Source organism: Carettochelys insculpta, chromosome 1, assembly GCF_033958435.1.
Source record: "Carettochelys insculpta isolate YL-2023 chromosome 1, ASM3395843v1, whole genome shotgun sequence".
Lineage (NCBI taxonomy): Eukaryota > Metazoa > Chordata > Testudines > Carettochelyidae > Carettochelys > Carettochelys insculpta.
In genome coordinates, this window is record NC_134137.1 from 378,377,212 (window position 1) to 378,397,020 (window position 19,809).

General features: G+C 54.5%; 1 protein-coding gene and 1 non-coding gene across 2 annotated transcripts; both read right to left on the reverse strand.

The window, feature by feature from the left end:
• Window positions 1-2,114: 2,114 nt before the first annotated feature.
• On the reverse strand, window positions 2,115-2,187 carry TRNAV-UAC (transfer RNA valine (anticodon UAC)). Its single transcript has one exon. It is a non-coding gene; the product is annotated as a tRNA-Val (tRNA).
• Window positions 2,188-8,898: 6,711 nt separating this feature from the next.
• On the reverse strand, window positions 8,899-19,298 carry LOC142007545 (C-type lectin lectoxin-Thr1-like). The gene is made up of 6 exons (XM_074984223.1): window positions 19,232-19,298; window positions 15,437-15,449; window positions 13,621-13,753; window positions 13,199-13,336; window positions 10,284-10,398; window positions 8,899-9,095 (listed from the first exon to the last, which is right to left on the reverse strand). The coding sequence occupies exons 1-6, from the start codon at window positions 19,296-19,298 to the stop codon at window positions 9,028-9,030; spliced, it is 534 nt and encodes a 177-aa protein (XP_074840324.1). The 3' UTR covers window positions 8,899-9,027.
• Between the last annotated feature and the right edge of the window lie 511 nt (window positions 19,299-19,809).

The following is a 19,809-nucleotide window of genomic DNA, read 5'->3' on the forward strand; positions in this document are numbered from 1 at the left end:
GGACCCGGGCTTGCGAGGGTTAACAGCCCAGCTGAAGGGCTCCTTGGTGGCACGTAGAGTGTCACGGCCCCTTGCCCGCTGCTTTCATCCTCTTTTGTCTCTTTGTCCCCGCCCCCGCCAGGCCCTTTCGGTTCCATTTCCCTGAGTTTCAGTCTCCTGAGCCAGTGGATGGAGAACTGGCAGGAACCCAGGACGGGAGCGGGACGCAGGGAGGCATCACCCAGCCACCCTCCGCCTGCGCACGCCCCTCCCCAAAGTCCCCTGAGACTCTCCCAGCTGCCCCGGCACGCACACGCTGCAGGGCCCTGCAGGGTTGGAGGCGCGAGAGGCAGGGCTGTGTCACCTCCTGCCTGGTCTCCCTGCACGTTCTCTGCAGCGCTGCGTCCCCGGGGTGCCCGGCTAGGGGGAGGAACCCTTGTCCCCCAAACCAACTCCCGCTGGCTGTGTGAGCAGGACTGAGCTCTCCCCTGCCAGCAAGTGGCGTGCGGGGCCAGGGGAGACGTGTTGAGGGGAAGCGAGGGCTGATGTAGATACGGCTCTGTATTAATTATTGTCATGTGAGTGTCGATCGTCTTCAGCTTCTTCCTTGTCGCTCTCCACCTGTAACCTTCATTGTCCTCTAACTTTGTAGTAAGCTTCTTGCCCTATATTTCTGTATTACGGCCTTTTACATTGAGGCAATGTCTACACTTGAAGCATCCCTCGATAGACGTAACTGTCGGCAGAGGAATCTCGATGGGACCTCTGTCGACAGATTGCTGCTACGCACGGGCCGTGTCTACACTAGCCCAAAACTTCGAAATGGCCATGCAAATGGCCTTTCCGAAGTTTACTGATGAAGCGCTGAAATATGTATTCAGCGCCTCATTAGCACGCCACCAGCGGAGGCACTTCGAAATTGACGTGGCTCGCTCCTGCATAGCTTGTCCAGACGGGGCTCCTTTTCGCCTGCTGTTAGGAATAAGGGGATTTCGAAGTTGCCGGCGTCCTTTGGAAAAGGAGCCCCATCTACACGAGGCCCGGCAGTTTCGAAGTGCCGCGGCTGCCAGTGTGCTAATGAGGCACTGCATATGTATTTCAGCACTTCATCAGTAAACTTCGGAAAGGCCATTTCGAAGTTTTGGGCTAGTGTAGACAGGGCCACACACAACTTGCTCTGTCAACAGAGAACTGCCAGGCTGCGCTGCTCTCATGACAAAACAAAAAAGCAGTCTGGTAGCGCTTTAAAGACTAACAAAATACTTGATTAGGTGATGAGCTTTCGTGGGACAGACCCACTTCTTCAGATCAGAACAGACTCAATATTTAAGGCACAGAGAACAAAAATAGTAATCAAGGTTGACTAATCAGAAAAATTGTAATCAAGAAAGCAGGGTGGCAGCTCTGCAAACAGGGCTGCCTGGCAACTGGAAGCGCTCTGTGCCAACAGCAGTGTCTACACCATAGGCGCACAAACTGGGGGGCATGCCCCTGTGGGGGAGCAGTAGGCATCCTTCAGTCTGCATAGACTATGGATCGCGCCCTTTATAGTTTCAATTGAGGACTTCATTTACAGCATCTACTGTGACTGTGAAGACCCACACAAGAGTGACAGTCCTTGCTGCATCTCTTGCAGATGTGGTGGGTGTCTGGAGGATCTCTCCCACCGTCGAAGGGGACCCCTGGTGCTTGTTCTCTACGCCAATTGAGCAAGAGCTTATAACCGGTAACTGTTGCCTCCCTTGTTGATGCAACGCTGTTCAGCGCTGCCCAAGTACCTCTCCGGGCATGAGCCTGGGCACTTATTATGGAGACTCTGGGCTGCCCAGACACCAGTGTCCCCCTCACAGCTTTACTGATATAGTGCAAAGGAGAGGATCACCTCCACGTCTGGTACCAGCTCAGCTGCAGGAGTTGCCATGACAGTACCAGAAGTTGACACTGAACCACCTTTGGACTCCACTCCAGATTTTCTGTCAGGGTTTACTCCCTTAGCCTTGCTCCTTCCCAGGATAACCCACAAGGCAGTGGGGTGTGGAGAATGTGGTTAAGGATCCCACTACTTCATACTTGACCACTGGCAGCTTTTCTACTGCTGGGAAGTGAAATCTGCCTTGAGTTACAGCTGCCCAGGCTGGTTCCACTGGGGCTTGAACCCAGGACCTTCTGTGTGTAAAGCAGACGTGATAACCACTACGCTATGGAACCAGCTGCTAACCACAACTCCTAATGGGAGCAGGGGTAGCTCAGTGCTTTGCCTATTAGCCTGCTAAACTCAGGGTTGTGAGCTCAATCCTTGAGGAGGCTGTTTAGGTGTCTCTGTGGGGGAGCATGAAGAAATTCCAGGGGGGCGTGAGGTGTCCCAGCCCCCCCTCATCATTCCCTCCACTTGAAGAAAGATCCAGCCTTTGCTTCCTGGTCTCAGCCCGTGTGATTGTACATGGGTGACCCGGCGCAGCTGCTATTAAAAGCCAGCAGCCGGCAAAGACCCCTGTGGAGCTCGCTGCCTCCTGCAAAGGGGTGTGTGTGTGGGCTGGGGCTGGGGAGGAGGAGGAAGATGAGGTTAGATGGGAGGCCGGGGGTGCCTGGCTCAGGTGAGCGGGATGGGGATGGTGTATGCGTGGGAGGCTGGTGGTGCCTGGCTTTGTGGGATGGGAGGGGCTTGGGCGGGCAGCTGGCTTGTGGGAATCATGAGGCTTGGGCAGCTGGCCCTGGCAGCGGCTCCAGCTGGCAGGCAGGTGGCTGGCCCCAGCAATGTGGGGCTTGGCTGGCTGGCTCCGGAAGCATTGGGCTCAGGATGGCAGGCAGACAGCGGTCTCTGGAAGCTTGGGGCTTGGATGGGCAGCTGGCCCGTGGCTGGGGCAGGTGGTTGGTGGGTGGGTACCTGGTCCTGGCAGGTGAGCAGGTGGCTGGTCCAGGCAGCTGGTGAGTGGGGGGTTAGCGCAGGTCGCAGGCAGGCAGCCAGCAGTTGTGATCAGCTCTGGCAGCTGGCATGGGGCTTATGCAGCTGGCCCGCTGGGGCTGCACCAGGCACCTACAAGGGGCCAAGAAAAACAATTTGTGCTTGTTTTTAGTTTTAAAGAACATTTTTAGACCAAGTTTTTGTGTTTATTTGAAATGACAAATTCAATTTTTTGCTAAAAAGGGGGTTGGATGAGGGTAAAGAAGAGGTGGGGGGGCCTGAGGGTTTCTCAAAAATCAAAAGGGGGGGCATGACCCTGAAGAGCTTGTGAGCCACTGCTCTACGCTGTACTTCTGTCAACCGAGAGTTATGCCTCAAAGTTTTGAGGGCTAACTCTGTCGAGGCAAAGCAGAGTTCTGTCAAGACTCTGGCGACAGAAGGCTGTACGCGTGTGGCCGATCCCTGTCGACGGAAGGGGCCTTCTGTTGACAGAACTCTCCAGTGTAGACGCAGCCAGACACTTTTTAGGGCTATAAGGCTACGTCTACACTAGGGGAAAATCTTCGAAATGGCCATGCTAATGGCGAAATCAGAGGATACCAATGAGGTGCTGAAATGAATATTCAGCACCTCATTCGCATGCTGCCAGCCGTGGCACTTTGAAAGTGAGAGGAATAAGGGGATTTTGACAAGTGCAGGGTCCTTTTGAAAGGGATCCTGTGTAGACAAGCTGTGCGTGAGCGAAATGTGGCACTTTCGAAGTGCTGAGGCTGGTGGCATGCTAATGAGGCACTGAATATTCATGTCAATGCCTCATTAGTATTCACCAATTTCACCCTTAACATGGCCATTTAGAAGTTTCCCCCTAGTGTAGACGTAGCCTAAGTAAGGTAAAGCCAATGTCTTTATACCAGACTGGATGGGTCTCCTTTCACTTGATGGGTTGCCCTGTTGAATGAATGCAGTGTGGCTGGATAAGGCAGGAAAGATGAGCACCCCCAGCAATGGCTGCAATGGCTGGTGAAAGCCAGATCCAAGTACAGTAAGACCTGCGACATGGGCTCATTCAAAGAAACCTGGACGTTTCCACAGCCTTGGGACTCAGCCAGGAGCTCCTGTTCTGGAAGGGCGGCAGCATTCGCACAACACCCAGCAACCGGCGCCCCCGATTCCGCATGTGCACAAACTCATGACGACTAATTACCATGGGTCTGCACGAGACGGAAGCTGCTCTTCATCTAGGGTGTGCTGCAGGGGGACCCCGGGTCTTGTCACCATCGGAGCACTGATCCTCATCGGCAGGAGCCTGGTTCGACCCCCTCCCCCACGTAACGCACCTGATCAGGGAAGTCGGGGCCACGGGACGGCGTGTGCTCTGTGCGTGAGTGGGTGCAGTAGTCCACGTGCGTTGGAGAAAGCAGTGATGGATGGCGGGATTGCCAGAAAATGTGGCATTTTGCCTTCCCCGCACCCAGCAGCCTTCCAGTACAACAGTGGGGGTGGTGACAGCCGTGGGGCCAAACTGGACACCCTGTGTGTAATGGAAACCCTGCTGGGATGCTGCGCCCCTCCCGCCCCCCACTGCAGCACATGTGGGCCAGGCCCATATGTACCTGAACTGCTCTCCTCAGCCATGGCGTCCTGTGGACAGAGCTGTGCTGCTCAAGGGGCGTGTTTGGCTGCTGCTGGGTTACAGGTCACTTTACACATGTGACACCAAACCTTGCATGCGTGGCTCCGGTGAGCACCATACCGAGGGCACAGACGCTCGGCCCTTACCCGTATTGGGTGGTTTTCTCATGAGCATTAATACAGCCGTTGAGTTGGAGTGCAGGTTGGGCTCCTGGCTGTGAGCGGCAGACCTGGGCTTTGCCCACCCACCCTGGTTAAGGAGGTCCCGCTGCACTGATGGTCACTCCCTGGCTGCCAGTGCCCAGTGGGAACCAGGGTTTTGTGGGGCAGGACTCCCTGTGGGTCTGGCTGCCAGTGCTTGGGGGGGACCAGGGTTTTTGTGGGGCAGGGGTAGGGAGTGCTAGACACCATAGCTGTGGTTACACTGTGGAACTAATTCAGGGTACTGAGATAACCTGAAATAACAACTCCATGTCTGTGAAAGGCTCCTGGTATTTTGAAACAGCTGTATCGGTGCAGGAGGAGGAAGGGACGCCTCGAAATAGTGCAGTGTTTCTGAATGTGGTGCTGTGTAGCCAGTGCCAGATCCCAAACCAGCCTAGTTTGAGATTAACTCAAGATAGGGTGTGCAAAGCGCTTCTCTGATTTTGAGTTAAGGGCACCAGGAAACCACAGCCCCACAGGAGCAGGTTGCTCAGGAAGAGCCAATTCAGTTGAGGGGGGTTCGTTAATTGGTCACAGAGGCTACAGCTACATTGCGGCCATAACTTGAAGTCAGATTTGCAGACATCTCTGCAGTGTGAGCACAGCCTGAGGCTGGAATGACTGACAAGGAGCTTCGCAGGTATAACTGCCAGGGGGTAGGCTTGAACCTGGGTTGTCTAGAGCTCAGTGAAGGAGCTGCTGTAGCTTGAGCGAAAGGCCAAGGCCACCTCAGCTAAGACTCAAGAGACCCTTTGTTCCCCGTGTAAGTGGTTCTGATGCCCCTGCGTGGGACAGTGACCCTCACCTAGGCGTGTTGCTTAGACCTGCAGCGCCAGGCGCCTAGGCTGGGGCGCTGGTAGAGAGCCCCTCAGCAGAGAGGTTTCCGGCTGCCCAGGCAGCGCTGGGGTAAGTGGTGGAAGCTGAGGACGTGGCCCAGCAGAGAGAGGCAGGTGGCCGAGGAGAAGCGACCGCTGGTGGCAGAGCGACTGGGGGCAGTAGGGGAGTTGGGCTCCAGGCACTTGCTGTGGGTGGAGACGAACCCGCACAAAGGCCCTTCGACCTCGGGGCTTTGCTGACGGCAGCCGGCCCGCGGGGTGCGGCGGAGGACAGGGGAGCGCTGTGTGACTGGGACATTCATCCACTGCCGGGGGGGAAGCTGAGGCCCAGGACAGGGCCCAGTGTGCTGTGGGGCGGGGTCGGTTTACAATCACATGCGTCTGAGGTGGCCGTGGTGTTTCCCAAAGCAGCGCTGGGTCCCCGTCCCTTCCAGTGACTGCTCTGTCGTAACCCACAGACTTGGGGCGTGCGAGAGGGAAGCGACGCCAGCGGCTGGGTGGGCGCTGGAGCCGTCGATCTTTGCCAGGGGTAAGCCCCACTGAATCTGACCCTGGTTGTGGCTGACTCCAGCTGGCAGAAGGGCGTCAGTCCCCGCGTGGTACATGCGCCAGAAGGGCCGTCTGCGGCAGGGGAGTTGACGGTCTCCAGAGCAACAGCTATGCTGGGTCAGCGCCAAGGTCCCTCACCCAGGGTTCTGTCTTCGGCCAGCGGCCAGCGCCGGGTGTGCAGAGGGAACAAACAGACCAGGGAATCATTGAGTGATCCCCCCCCTCCGCCCATGCCCCACTGCTTACAAACAGAACCGAGAGCCACCCTTCTGCCCAGCCTGGCTAACAGCCATCGATGGAATTTATGAATCCAGCTCTGTTCTGAGCCCGGTTAGTGCCTTGGCCTTCACAACATCCTGGGGCAGGGAGTTCCACAGGTTAACTGTGTGCTTTGTGCAGAACTACCTCCTTGTGTTCGTGCTGTCACATGGAGACCCCTGGTTTTCGTCTCATGAGACGGAGCCAGTGACACTCCCCTACCGACTGCTTAGGGGAGATAGAGGAGCGAACAGACGAGGAGCCCAGCCCTCAGGCGCAGAGGGACACCAAGCAGTCTAAGGCTCTCTCTCTCAGGCGGGGCCTATCAATGGGGACAGTACTGTCCTAGGATCCAACACTGGTCTTAGGTGGGGAGGCTGCTGTCGCACTGGATGCTGGTGGTGGTTGGGGACAGGAGGACTCAAGCCAACCCAAGAACATCGGGGCCCAGCCCTGGGTCCAAACTGCGACAGAGTCACACCAGTGGCTGTGGGGGGTCTGGCCACAGCATGGTGATTGAATGCGGGCAGCTGTCCCTGGGCTACTTACTCTTCTTCCCTCCGGCTGTACCTGAATCCCAGCATCACCTGCCCTGTCCCCGGGCACCGTGGCAGTGCCAGCAGCCGCTCAGCCTGGGCACAACCGGCTGTTCCAGGGAGCCTCTCAGCCAGCAGATGTCTTGGGCTACGTCTACATGAGCCCCAAAAGTTTACTAATGAAGTGCTGAAATGCATTTTCAGTGCTTCATTAGCATGCGGGCAGCCACGGCACTTCGAAATTGACGCGCCTCACCGCTGCACATCTCATCCCCACGGGCTCATCCCATGAGCTGATGGGAATAAGGGGACTTCAAAGTCGGCGGGGTCCTTTCGAAAAGGAGCCCCGTGGGGATGAGATGTGCAGCGGTGAGGCGCGTCAATTTCGAAGTGCCGCGGCCGCCTGCATGCTAATGAAATGCTGAATGTGCATTTCAGTGCTTCATTAGTAAACTTCGAAATGGCCATTTGCATGGCCATTTCGAAGTTTGCGGCTCGTGTAGACACGGCCTTGGTGAGTCATAGAACCACAGGGCTGGAAGGGATCTCAGGAGGTCATCTAGTCCAGCCCCCTGCTTCAAGCAGGATCAACCCCCACTAAGTCATCCCAGCCAGGACCTTGTCAAGCCGGGACTTCAAAACCTCGAGGGATGGAGAATCCACCACCTCTCTAGGCAACACATTCCAGTGCTTCACCTTCCTCCTGGGGAAGTAGCTTTGCCGAATTTCCAACCTACACCTCTCCCTCTGTAACTTCAGACCATTGCTCCTTGTTCTGTTGTCTGACACCACTGAGAACAGTTTCTCACCCTCCTCTTTCGAGCTCCCCTTCAGGAAGTTGAAGGCCGCTATTAAATCACCGCTCAGTCTTCTCTTCTGTAATCTAAACAAGCCCAAATCCCTCAGCCTCTCCTCATAGGTCTTGTGCTCCAGCCCCTCAATCATTTTTGTTGCCCTCCACTGAACCTGCTCCAGCACATACACATCCTTTTTACACTGGGGGGGCCCAAAACTGGACAAAATATTCCAGATGTGGCTTCACCAGTGCCGAATAAAGAGGGAATAACCACTTCTCTAGATCTGCTTGAAATACTCCTCCTAATGCACCCTAGTTTGCCGTGAGCCTTCTTGGCTACAAGGACACACTGATTACTCATATCCAGCCTTTCATCCACCATAACCCCTCGGTCCCTTTCCATCGTACTGCTGCTGAGCCAGTTGGTCCCCAGCCTGTAACAATGCTTGGGATTGTTCTGCCCCAGGTGCAGGACTCTACACTTCTCCTTGTTGAACCGCATCAGATTTCTTTTGGCCCAGTCTTCCAGTTTATCCAGGTCCCTCTGGATTCTCTCTTTACCCTCCGACAAATCTACCTCTCCCCCTAGTTTTGTGCCATCTGCATGGGCATGTGTGTGTGTGTGGGGGGTTGGAGCCTATATAGGGAAACCCCCAAATATCGGGACTGTCCCAATAAGATCAGGGTGTCTGGTCACTTTATACATGTCCCTCTCAGTGCCTGATCCCAGGAGTCTGCTACGGCTGGACTCAGAGTCCTTTAGCTCCAGCTCTGCAGCCGCAGGCTCCCAGCTCTTGACACACCAGCTAGACAGTCCCTGCTCGGAGGAGCGCAGAGGGTGAGCAGAGATGAAAGCAGGAGACGGGTGTCCAGAAGGGAGGGAGCGCTCTGGTTGTGGCAGACAGGTGGGGAAAACCGAGGCTCGACCCTACCAAAGGCCAGGCCCATCCTGCCCTCCTCTGGGGATCTCTCCCTCTCCTCCAGGACACAGTCGGAGTGGGCTGGATGGGCAGGTGTACACGGGGGCCAGGCATAGGACAGAGGAGACGCACACACACCTGCATGCTCAGCAGAGTTTATTCCTGTAGTGGGCTGCGGCCATGGAGGGGAAGGGAGAGAAGGGGCACGAGTGTAACTAGCCCAGAGGCATGAGGGGAAAGGACATTTGCAGCTGGAGAGGTGAGAGCTGATCTCTTGGCGTGGGAGAGGACCAGCCCTTGATGCAGTAAAGCAGCTGAAAGTCTGGGGTGTTGTCTGATTGCACCCAGGGAGCCCGGTTCTTTGCACCCCAGAAGCGATGCTCCCCTGTCAGCCCGCGGTGAGCTGCTCCTGTTGCTAGGGTCGGTACTTGCACACAAAGCCGTTTTTCGTGCTACAGTCTTTATCGTTCCAGTTCTTATAATCTAGAAGGCAAAACAGAAATCACTGGGTGGGGGAAGGGCAAATGGGGGTCTTGCAGTGACCACCCCGATTGCTCACTGCACAGAAAAGCTGCCCCCCCCCTCCCCCCCCCGCACTGCTGTGCATGAGGCTGCGAGGAGGAGGAGGCTGGAGCTGAACCTCCCCATGTGCTCAGACAGGGACAGGCTGCGTCATCCCCTGAGGGATGCTGGGTGTCAGAGGGACTGGGGGAGACCCTTTCAGTTGCGATGGGATTTATGTGATGAAAGCACGACTGGGCTGCTCGGCGCTGTGCCCCACACATGCTTCCAGATGTCCCTCCCCCTGGGAGCACACAGTCTACGGAGAGAGGAGGTGGGAGGGGAAACTGAGGCCCATAGTGAGGAAGTGACTTGCCCAGGGTCATGCAGCAGATCAGTGGCAGGGCTGAGAACAGAACAGTCCGCCAAGCGGGAGTCAGAGGCTGGGTGACTCTGTGTGATTGGCACGGCCCATGAAGAATGAGTCTCTCACATTGACGAGTGAGCTTTCCCTGCTCAGCCAGGTCTCCATGCTCTTGTCAGTCACTGGGATGGGACTTTCCATCCCGCTGCCCTCCCTGGCATCACTCCAGCAATACAGACAGGAGGAAGCTGCCTTGCTGGCCAGCTGGGGATTTCTCTTGAGTGGGGGAACCCACAAAAGAGACATCTGCCCAGTTCAGACCTGACCTCTCCAGCCTACAGGACAACTGGATGTGTGGCCGAAGTCTCTGGCCAGCTGGGTTTTTAGTGCCAGTGTCAGAGCAGCCCTAAGGCTGCTCTAAATTGCCATGGGGACAACATACCACCCCCCCCCCCGCTGCCTTTTGACTCAGGGTAGCAAAAGACACCCACCGAAGAATCCACACCCTACCTACATATCACCTAGCAGGTACTAGCCATGCTTTGGTCTTTCCTTTCCACTGCTCGTCTGGGGCCAAATGTGCTGAGAGGCCTGCCAGTGCCTGGAGCTGAGCCTGAAACTGGGGTGTGTAGGGGAAGGTTTGCTGGTGAGTTAAGGGCGTTATCTCCTGAGGGCAGCGGTGAGGGCTGAGGGTGAGCGGCAGGCTGACAGGGCAGGATGCCACCTCTGCAGGGGGCTGGTGTGTGTGGCCCGAGATCTGTCTGGGATCCTTTGTTGGGGCGTGTGCATTTGAGCCGTCCGCTTACCCCTCCAGTTCACCAGCTCAGTACAGTACTCAACATTATAGTCATTGTTTGGTTCTCCAGTGTTCCAAGGTTTGTAGCTATAGAGGGAGCGATCTGTCCACCTCCAGCGTCTGTGCTGCAGAGACAGGGGAGAGAGGTCGTGGGGTCCGGTGGGGAAGAGGCCTTGCTGATGAGCAGGGAGCCGTTTCAGATTTTTCTGGGGGCGGGGGCTGTGCATGCTGTGAACGGTGCGGGGGACGGAGTGAGAGTGGGTGGCACACTGACCCTGTCTGCCCCCACATCACCTCTTTCCAGGGACTACTCAGGCACTGGAAACCTCTAGGGGTTTTTGGCAGGTAACTCAGTGATTAGCTGAGAGGTGCCCTGGGTCTATCCAATTCCTGCGTAGAAGAAAGAAAATGAAATGAAGATTAGAAGCTCTCAGCTCTAAGGCTAACGCATTCTGACCTCTCGTGGCCAGGCACTGAGGGGACACTGGCTGTTCACATTAACGTTTTAATATTGATTCTCATTTTGTTACTGACTCTGCGCAGAGAGATCGTCAGGACTCCTGGGCTCTCCCTCAGCTCTGGGAGGGGAGTGGGGCCTAGTGCTTACAGCAGGGGGGGGTGGGAGAGATACATTCGGGCTGTATGTCATGGCTGGACTGGGTCAGACCAATGGTCCATCTAGCCTAGTGTCTGGTCTGCTGACAGTGGCCGAGGCCAGGCACTTCAGAGAAGAGGCAACCATTGTCACCCATCCTCTGTCACCCATTCCCAGCTTCCGGCAACAGGGGCTAGGGACGTCATTAGTGCCCAGCCTGGCCAACAGCCACTCATGGCCCTGTCCTCCGCAATCTTCTTTTGTTCTCAGTGGAACCTGGTTATAGTCTGGGCCTTTCCACCATCTCCTGGCCAAGAGTCCCACAGGACGACTGTGAGGAAATAATTGGTTTGGTTTCTTTTCAGTCCGCTGCCTAGACACTTCCTTGTGTGACTGTCTCATGCTCTGGGAGTGAAGGAGTAAATAACATCTCCTTACTCTATTTTTCTGCGCCAGTCATGATTCGCTAAACTTCTAACACCCCCCGACCCCATCACTTGTTACTCATTTCTTTTCCAATGTGAAAAGTCCCCGTCCTGTTCATCTCTCCTCAAGTGGAAGCTGTTTCTTACCCCAGATCATGTCTATTGACCTTTCAGTACCTTTTCCAACTCCAGTATCTACTTTCTAGATGGGCCAATCAGATCCAGGTGCAGTATTCTAGTTGCGGGTGAACCATGGCTTTATGTAAACGCAACGTGATACGTTCGGTCTTACCTATTCCATTCCCAATATTCTGTTGACAAGTATCAGAGAGGCAGCCGAGTTAGTCTGTATCTTCAAAAACAACAAGAAGTCCTGAGGCACCTTATAGCCTAACAGATATTTTGGAGCATAAACTTTTGTGGGCAAAGACCCGCTTCATCAGAGGCAATATTCTGCCAGTGTTTTAGATTGCCACTGCACACTGAAGAGCTATTTTTAGGGAACTGTTTCCAACGATTCCAAGATCTCTTTCTTGAGTGGTAACAGTTACACTTATCCCTCATTTAATGAGTACTTCATTTACGAGTACCCGCTTAAATGAGGGACACACTTACCTCCCCTAGTTCACTCAGCGAGTGAAATCCACTCACTAATACAAGAGTTACTCCCTCCCCGTGTCTCCAACCCACTGCAGCGTGACCCCCCCACTGGCTCCACGGACACCAAACTGCCAAAACCTAGCCCCCCTGCCACACCCAAACCGCTGAAACTTGAACCCCCCCTGCCCCGCCGGCCCTGCCCACTGGAACTGCTGAAATTTAAACCCTCTGCTGCCCCCGTGCACCCTGAACCACCAAAATTTAATTTTAGTGCGGTGGAACAGAATCATGTTGCCAATCACTGTTTCCGCTCACATTTTCCATTAACGTCTCTTACATGCGCTCATTGCACAACTGTTGTGAGCTCCTTGATCATGAAAACTCTGTAGTCCACATTTGTTAAAAAATACGCCCGACAGAAATTCCAGCGTACGGGCTTGAGAAATCTGTGCACTGTGAAGCAGAGTCACTCTGGAGTGTGTTCTAGTCCCTAACCTGAGGGGCACGGCCCACCAAGGGGCACTGGTGGTGTTAATGTGGTGATTTCACCCTGGGTGAGTACAATGGACGTGTGTCTGTGATGGAGATGCTGGACAGCTCAGGGGATGGGGCATGGGGCCTTTTCCCTGCTTGTGGGTTCAGCACCGGTCTGACCCCAGATTAACAGCACTGGCTAGTTCTGTAGAATCAGCCCAGGGGATATGGGTCCCTCTCACTTTGGGGCTGCTGGCTCTGGCCTGGCCTCAGCTCCCTTGAGGGACTAGCTGGCAGCCTTTGCCAGAGGAACAGGGGGAGTTGGATGGCTGAACAGACAAGAGAACAGCACCCAGAGCCTCTTACCCCTCCCGCTCTGAGTCCAGCCCAGCCTCCAGTCTGGTGCGGGGGTTCCAGGGCCTGAGTCTGTGGCAGCTGCTTGGGAAGCCCCTGGGAGGCACAGGTCAGGCTGAGCTCGGTACATTTGCAAAGAGGACGGTGTGACAGGACTGCCCCCCTTAACCCCAGCGCTTCTTTCCTGTTTGCACAATGGCTACTCCACCTCCCCAAGACTTCTTCCCAGCCTGTGCCTGGTCCCCCTCCCGCCCCCTGCCCTACGGTGCTGGGGATCTCCTATGCAGAAGCAGGCAAGGGCAGGATCCCCAAGCTGGGAGACCGGCAGTGTTGGGGCAGTGCAGACTTCAAGCAAGAGCAGAGTCATGAGCCTCCGGGAGGGAAATGCAGCAAGAGAAGGTGGCAAGGGGGAGTGGGTGGGGCTGTGGGGTGCAGGGAATGAGGGGGCTTGGCAGATTGCCAGAGCTGATCACTCACCTCCCGGGGGTCATGGAGTCCGATCCAGACACTGTCCTTGAAGCCTGCCTCCGAGATCTGCCTGGCCACCATTTGCCCTTCTTCCTCACTGAGAATGGAGGCGAGATGGGCCCCGACGTGGTAATACTGACACAGCACCTGCAGCAGAGATGTCAGCGAGGCCCGTCACCCCTGCAGGAGGACACCGCCTAGCCCTGGGTGGGGTCCTGCCCCACAGGAGTGGCTGGGAGGAGAGAAAGTCACCTCCTGGTGCCTCTTCCTGAGCCCCCAAGCCGGGCACCAGCCACGTCACCTCTGCAGCTACACCCCACCCCTGCAGGGATACGCTCTGGGACCAGAGGTGGTGTCACCCAACCCCTTCACTCCCTGCCCCTCCTGACTAACCCACCGTGCCCTGTGCCCGCCTGAGAGAAGCCTCGTACCTCAGCCTCTGACCAGGTCTTCTTCTCGGGGAAGAAGGCATAGCAGTATCCTCTGTAGTACCGCCAGTCATGGAAACAGGACGCGGCCCCTGCTCCTGAACCGAGAGAAGGGATGGGACGGGGAGAGAGGACACTGCGGTGAGAGGCGAATGGAACAGAACTGCGGGGTCTGGTCGCTCTGCCTCCTGCAGACTCCCCTCAGCCCCATGAGTGTCTCTCCCCCTGCCAACTGGCCCCTTTCGCCTATGGAGAGTGTGGCCGAAGTCACTCGGATCAAAGAGCTGCCACTGCCTGACCCGCTTGTCTGTGGCACAGAGACTGGCCTGTGGGTTATTACCACTCTCGCCTCGCTTAGAGAGCTGGGCTGCCCGCAGGGAGGATGGACACTTCCTATCTTCTGTGCAGGAGACCTGGGGAACCTGATGAGGTTGGGGGCAGGGAGGTCATAAGGCAGTTGAATCAGAGTACACTTATCATAGAATGCTAGGACTGGAAGGGACCCTGAAAGGTCATCGAGTCCAGCCCCCTGCCCTCATGGCAGGACCAAGTACTGTCCAGACCATCCCTGATAGACATTTAACTAACCTGTTCTTAAATATCTCCAGAGATTGAGATACAACCTCCCTTGGCAATTTATTCCAGTGTTTGACCACCCTGACAGTTAGGAACTTTTTCCGAATGTCCAACCCAAACCTCCCTTGCTGCAGTTTAAGCCCGTTGCTTCTTGTTCTATCCTCAGAGGCCAAGAAGAACATGTTTTCTCCCTCCTCCTTATGACACCCTTTTAGATACTTGAAACCCGCTATCATGTCCCTGCTCAATCTTCTCTTTTAAAACTAAACAAACCCAGTTCTTTCAGCCTTGCTTCACAGGTCATGTTCTCTAGAACTTTGATCATTCTTGTTGCTCTTTTCAGGACCTTTTACAATTTCTCCACATCTTTCTTGAATATATTTAGCGGTGGGGATATAGACACTGTTCTTGTGGATGCTCCAGGACTGGCGCACCCACATTATAAAAGAGACTGGGTGTTCTACTTCCCTGATCAGCTCCCCCGGCCGTACCTCCCACCCACCAACAGATCCCGCCAACCAGCTCCTCCTCCTCCCACCAGTCCCTCCGAGCTGTGGGGGATCCCTTGTTCAGAGCTACTCAGAGAGCGCTGGAAGAGCGAATTCAGGGTGTGCAGAACGGGGGCAGGATGAGGCAGAGTGCGGGGGCCGGACTGGGGAAAGGGATGCCGTGCAGGGTGGGGAGCTGTGTCGGGGGTGGGGATGTGGAGTACTCCTGGAGGACAGGTGGGCTCCCAGAGGGCTGTGGAAGAGCAAACGTAGCACCTGCTCTGTTAACCGCAGAGCAAAGAAGATCTTGTAAATTATAGACCAGTAGCCTAACTGCAGCACCACGTTATGAAACAGTCAGTTTTAAGCCTCTAGAGCAGCGATGTCCAATAGGAATTGAATCATCGTCCTTCTGTATTCACCACAGCCCCCACCCCAGTTCTAAATAAATGCCCTCACCCTTCCTTGAAGTAAATTGCCTCCGCCAGAGCTGCACTCCCTCAGCCCTTCCCGCCAGGGCCAGGGTTGGAGCCACTGGGGCCACCAGAGCCGCCACGTCTGTCTCCCGCATTTAAAGGCTCGAAGAGCCAAATGCGGCTCCAGGGCTGGATTCAGCACCCCACAGTGTCCTGAGAAGCAAACGTATTGGACAGCGCGGATCTCGAGGGTAATTGGATGATAAGTAATAGGCAGCATGGACCTGTGTTGGTGATATCATGGCAAGCCAACCTCATTTCCTTCTTTAGCAGGGCTACGAGCCTTGTGCGGCTGGGGGAGATACAGACTTGATAGAGCTTGATTTTAGTACATCTTTTTACAGTCCCAAAGGACGTTCTCATAAGCAAACTATGGAGATGTGACCCAGATGAAATTCCTGTAGGGTTGATGCACAACTGGACGCTGGATGTGGATACACTGGAGAGGGTCCAGAGGAGGGCGACTAAAATAATTAGGGGGCTGGAGCATATGACTTATGAAGAAAGTTGAGGGAATTGGGACTGTTTAGTCTACAGAAGAGAAGACTGAGGGGGGACTTGATAACAGCCTTCAGCTTACTGAAGAGAGTCTGGAGAGAGGCTGTTCACAGTGGTCACGGATGGCAGAACACAGAACAATGGTCTTAAGTTGTGGTTGGAAAGGTCCAAGTTGAACATTAGGAAAAAAAAAGCAGTCAAGCCTTCTGCCCTACTTCCCCCATTAGGAAAAACTTTTTCACTAGGAGGGTGGTGAAGCATTGGAATGGTCTACCCAGGGAAGTAGTGGAGTTTCCATCCCTGGAGGTGTTTAAGTCTTGCTTGGACAAAGCCCTGGCTGGGCTGACCTGATGGGTTTGGTCCTGCTTAGAGCAGGGGGCTGGACTCGATGGCTTATTTAGGTCTCTTCCACCTCTATTGTTCTATGATTCTATCAACTGATTGAAAGGCCCTACTCAAAGAGTGTTTTTTCTTAAATGGGGTAACATGTCTAGCGAGGTCCCTCAGCAGTCTGTCCTGGGTCTGGTAATACTCAACTTTTTTGTTAATAATTAGGACTGCAGATGTGATGGATGACACCCAGCTTGGAGGGGTTGCAGGCATTTTGGAGGACAGGATTAGAATTCAAGTGCCCTTAACTAATTGGAGATTAAAGCAGAAATCAGCAAAATGATTCCCAATAAAGACAGACGCAAAGTACTTAGGAAGAAAAAATCAAATGCCTAACTACAAATAGAAAATAACTAGCTTGGCAGTCGTACTTCTGGAAAGGCTCTGGAGATGACTGTGGATCACAAATTAATTATGAGTCAACAATATGATGCAGACGACAAAAAGACCGATATCATTCTGGGGTGTGTTAACAAGAGTATTGCATGGAAGAGTCAGGAGGTGTTTTTCCTGCTCTGCTGAGCCCTCTTGAGGTTTCAGGTGGAAGTGCGGGGTGCTGCACTTTAAAAAAGATCTGAATCATGTGTAACAGAGAGAAAGCCGTGCTAGTCTACATACTGTCAAAACAAACAAGCAGTCCAGTAACACTTTAAAGACTAACAGAATTAGTCTTAGAATTAGAATTATAAGGTGATGAGCTTTCGTGGGACAGACCCACTGAATAATGTAGAGTGATTCCCAAGGAGGATGGCAAAAAAGGTTAAAGTTTTCGAAAACCTGCCCTATGAGAAAGGGTTAAATAATGGGGAAGTTTAGTCTCAGGCAGGGCTGCACAATAGTATAGGGTGGGGAGCCAGTCCAAGAATCTATAAAGTGGTCCAGGGCTGCGCCCTTCCATGATGTTTATGGTGGAGGTGCAGGGCCAAGGGGTTTGGTCTGTAATACACCCAAATCTCATGGAGTTGAAAGAGACCTCAAGAGGTTATGGAGTCCAGCTCCTCACTCTCTTGGCAGGACCAAGCACCACCCTTTTTTTTTTTTCCCTTGCAAATCTATTTGCCCCAGATCCATAAATGCCCCCACAGATGGAACTCACAACCCTGGCATAGGAGGTCAGTGTTCAACCCACTGAGCTATCCCACCCCCACCTAGAACAGGCTCCACTGGCTGTATTTTGCCCAGCTCTTCTCCAGTGAGATGACGACTGAGGGGAATCTGGCAACCGAAATATGTGGAATTTGCATTTTTTACATCTGTTTTGTGAAAAAATAAAAACTTCCATTAACTACTGACTAACTTCCACAAACAGTACCAGTCTCACGCAGTGCACGCAACCTCCCGTCTCATGGCTGTGCTTTAGATTTACATGCACAAACATTCTCCAATAAACCACTTCCAGTGTGTACCTCTTACTCAATGGAATATCGGGGTTCCTGTCTTAATGCATCTCAAATTTCCCTTCAGCGTCCAGAGGGGAGCAATGTTATGAAAAGATGCCGAACACTTTAAAAATCACCTCTAAAAACTGTGTCACTGCGGTTTGCGAGGACGAGTGACACATTCATGGTAATGCCCTGTTCCATACAGTATGTGGAATGGCTGCAGATGATGTTGAAAGGCAGACAATTGTAAAACATGTGAAGCACTAAACAAAACTTGCATGAAAAGATATGAAAACAAGAGGCCGAAACATTTGGGTTACCAATGATGGTAGCCAGACAATGCATGGAGACTGGATCAGTCTATTGTTTTACGTCTGTAAATATATATCGAAAAAAGACTGTATTCAATGGGTACCTATATGTACTGTGGCTAGGGAAACAAGAGTTCAGCTTTTAATTACAACCATAGAAAACCACAGATTTTTCTTCTTCTGAGAATTTTTGACTTTGGAAACTGAGATCCCTGCTGAGAACAGTTTTCACATAAGTTGAGGGTGGGTGACCTGTATTGGGTGGGACTGTCCTGTATTTGGGACGCCCAAAAGGCATCCAGACTTATTTTTTAAAAGGGACAAATTGTTCCATATTATGGCCCTTGGGAGCTGGGGGTAGGGGTGGGAGCGCCTGTGGCTGCCGCTTCCCTGAGGCCCCAGGCCCAGAGTGCCCACAAGTCACCAGTCCCCCAGTGCTCTGTTCCAGGACCTCCTGCGGGTCTCCAATCTCCTGGGGCTTGGGCGACAGGGAGCGCCGGTTCCCCGGGGCTTGGTGCAGCCGGGAGGAGCTGCCCGTCCCCCCATCTCCCTGTCCTGTATTTGGGACAGGGAGATACAGTTGCCCTGGTTAAGGGGTGTTATATCCACAGCAAGGGAGTTAAGTTAGATATTAGGAAAAACTTGCTCCCCCTCAGAGTAGTTCAGCTGGGGAATCGGCATCCAAGGGAGTTTGTGGGTTCCCCTTCACCGGAGGTTTGAGGAACCGGCTGGAGAAACACCATGCAGGGCTGATGCAGAATTACGGGGTCCTGCGTCACTGCAGTGGGCTGGACTAGGGACCCCTGGACGTCCCTTTGAACCTGAGATTTCTGCACCCCTCTGATAGCTGAGGGCCCAGAGAGGGAAGGGAAGGCAGAGAGCTACTGACTGACGGGTGGGGGGAGGAATTAGGCACCTGGGGAGTAAGTGCAGAGATCTGTGAGGATACGGAAAGACGGGAGCAGGGGAAGGGGAATAGTCCATGGGTCCCAGGAGCTTCCTTTGGAGGACAGGAGGAGGGAAGGGTTTGAATTATCCAAGGAAGAGGGATCAAGCTGATGAAGAGGGCCTGTTCTGAGCCCAGTGAAGAGAATGGGACGTCACTCATGTGGGACGTATTCCCGCCTTCTGTTCCCCGGCTGGGAGTAACCCTTCGCACCCTCGTCAGGGATGTGACTCCTGAGCAGCAGCAGGAGACAGAGGAGGGTTTAGCTCCCAGCCTGGTTCTCGCTCCCAGCCCCAGCAGGGCCCAGGGATTCCCTCTGCTGTCAGAGCTGAGGCAGTAGGAAGCAGCCTCTCCCCTCAGGAAGGTGCTGAGCTGCTGCCTGGGTTCTGGATTGATGGGCTGGCTGCGGCAGAGGCTCTGGGGACCCCGCTGTGGTGTCTGGTCCCCCATGAAAGGGCTGTGGAGCCCTGAGTGGAATGAATTTGGTTCCCATCGATGGCTACAGAACCTGGGGTCTCCTGGTCTTAGGGGCCGGGCCGGGACTCACCTTCCATGGAGGGGCTAAACATCAGGAAGCCGAGGAGGCCGAGGCTGAAGCAGGTGACTGGCCCCATCTTCTCACTTCCCCTGGGGGGGAAACACACATGGGAGATGGGGCCCTGAGAGCCTGGAGTGACCTTCCCCCTAGCCATGAACCAGCCACTGATCCCACCCTGGGGCCTCCTCCCCATTAGTGGGGGTTTGAATCTAGCTCATATCTCCAGCTTCAGGGACGCTGAGTGTTTGGGAACCCGACACCGTTTGGTGGGTAGGGAGAGGGGGAAGGACGATAAATTCCACACCCCGCAGTGTGGGCTGGGAACCCCCTTGCACCATGGCTGGGAGAAGGGGTCCAAGGGGAGAGCCGCCCTGCAGAGGGATGTTGCAGCAGGGACGGGGCAGAGGGCTGGGTGCTGGGCCCAGCTGTGGGAGGGGCAGGGCACTCAGTACATCCCCGCAGGGCATCAGGTGCCATGTGCAGTGCTGTGCTGGGGGAGATGGAGACGGGTCAGGGGACTCACACAGGCCCAGCCTGGCCCCCCAGCCCTGCAACGGGTGAGCTGCCACCAGCCCCACAGTGAGGGA

What these genes read in the sequence shown, in the direction of transcription:
- LOC142007545 (XM_074984223.1), bottom strand. Translation starts at nt 19,298, where the DNA reads ATGGGGCCAGTCACCTGCTTCAGCCTCGGCCTCCTCGGCTTCCTGATG. An exon ending in GACTCCATGACCCCCGGGAG is followed by an intron (nt 10,399 to 13,198) that starts GTGAGTGATCAG and finishes CTGTCTCTGCAG; the next exon opens with CACAGACGCTGGAGGTGGAC. An exon ending in TGAGCTGGTGAACTGGAGGG is followed by an intron (nt 9,096 to 10,283) that starts GTAAGCGGACGG and finishes TTTGCCTTCTAG; the next exon opens with ATTATAAGAACTGGAACGAT.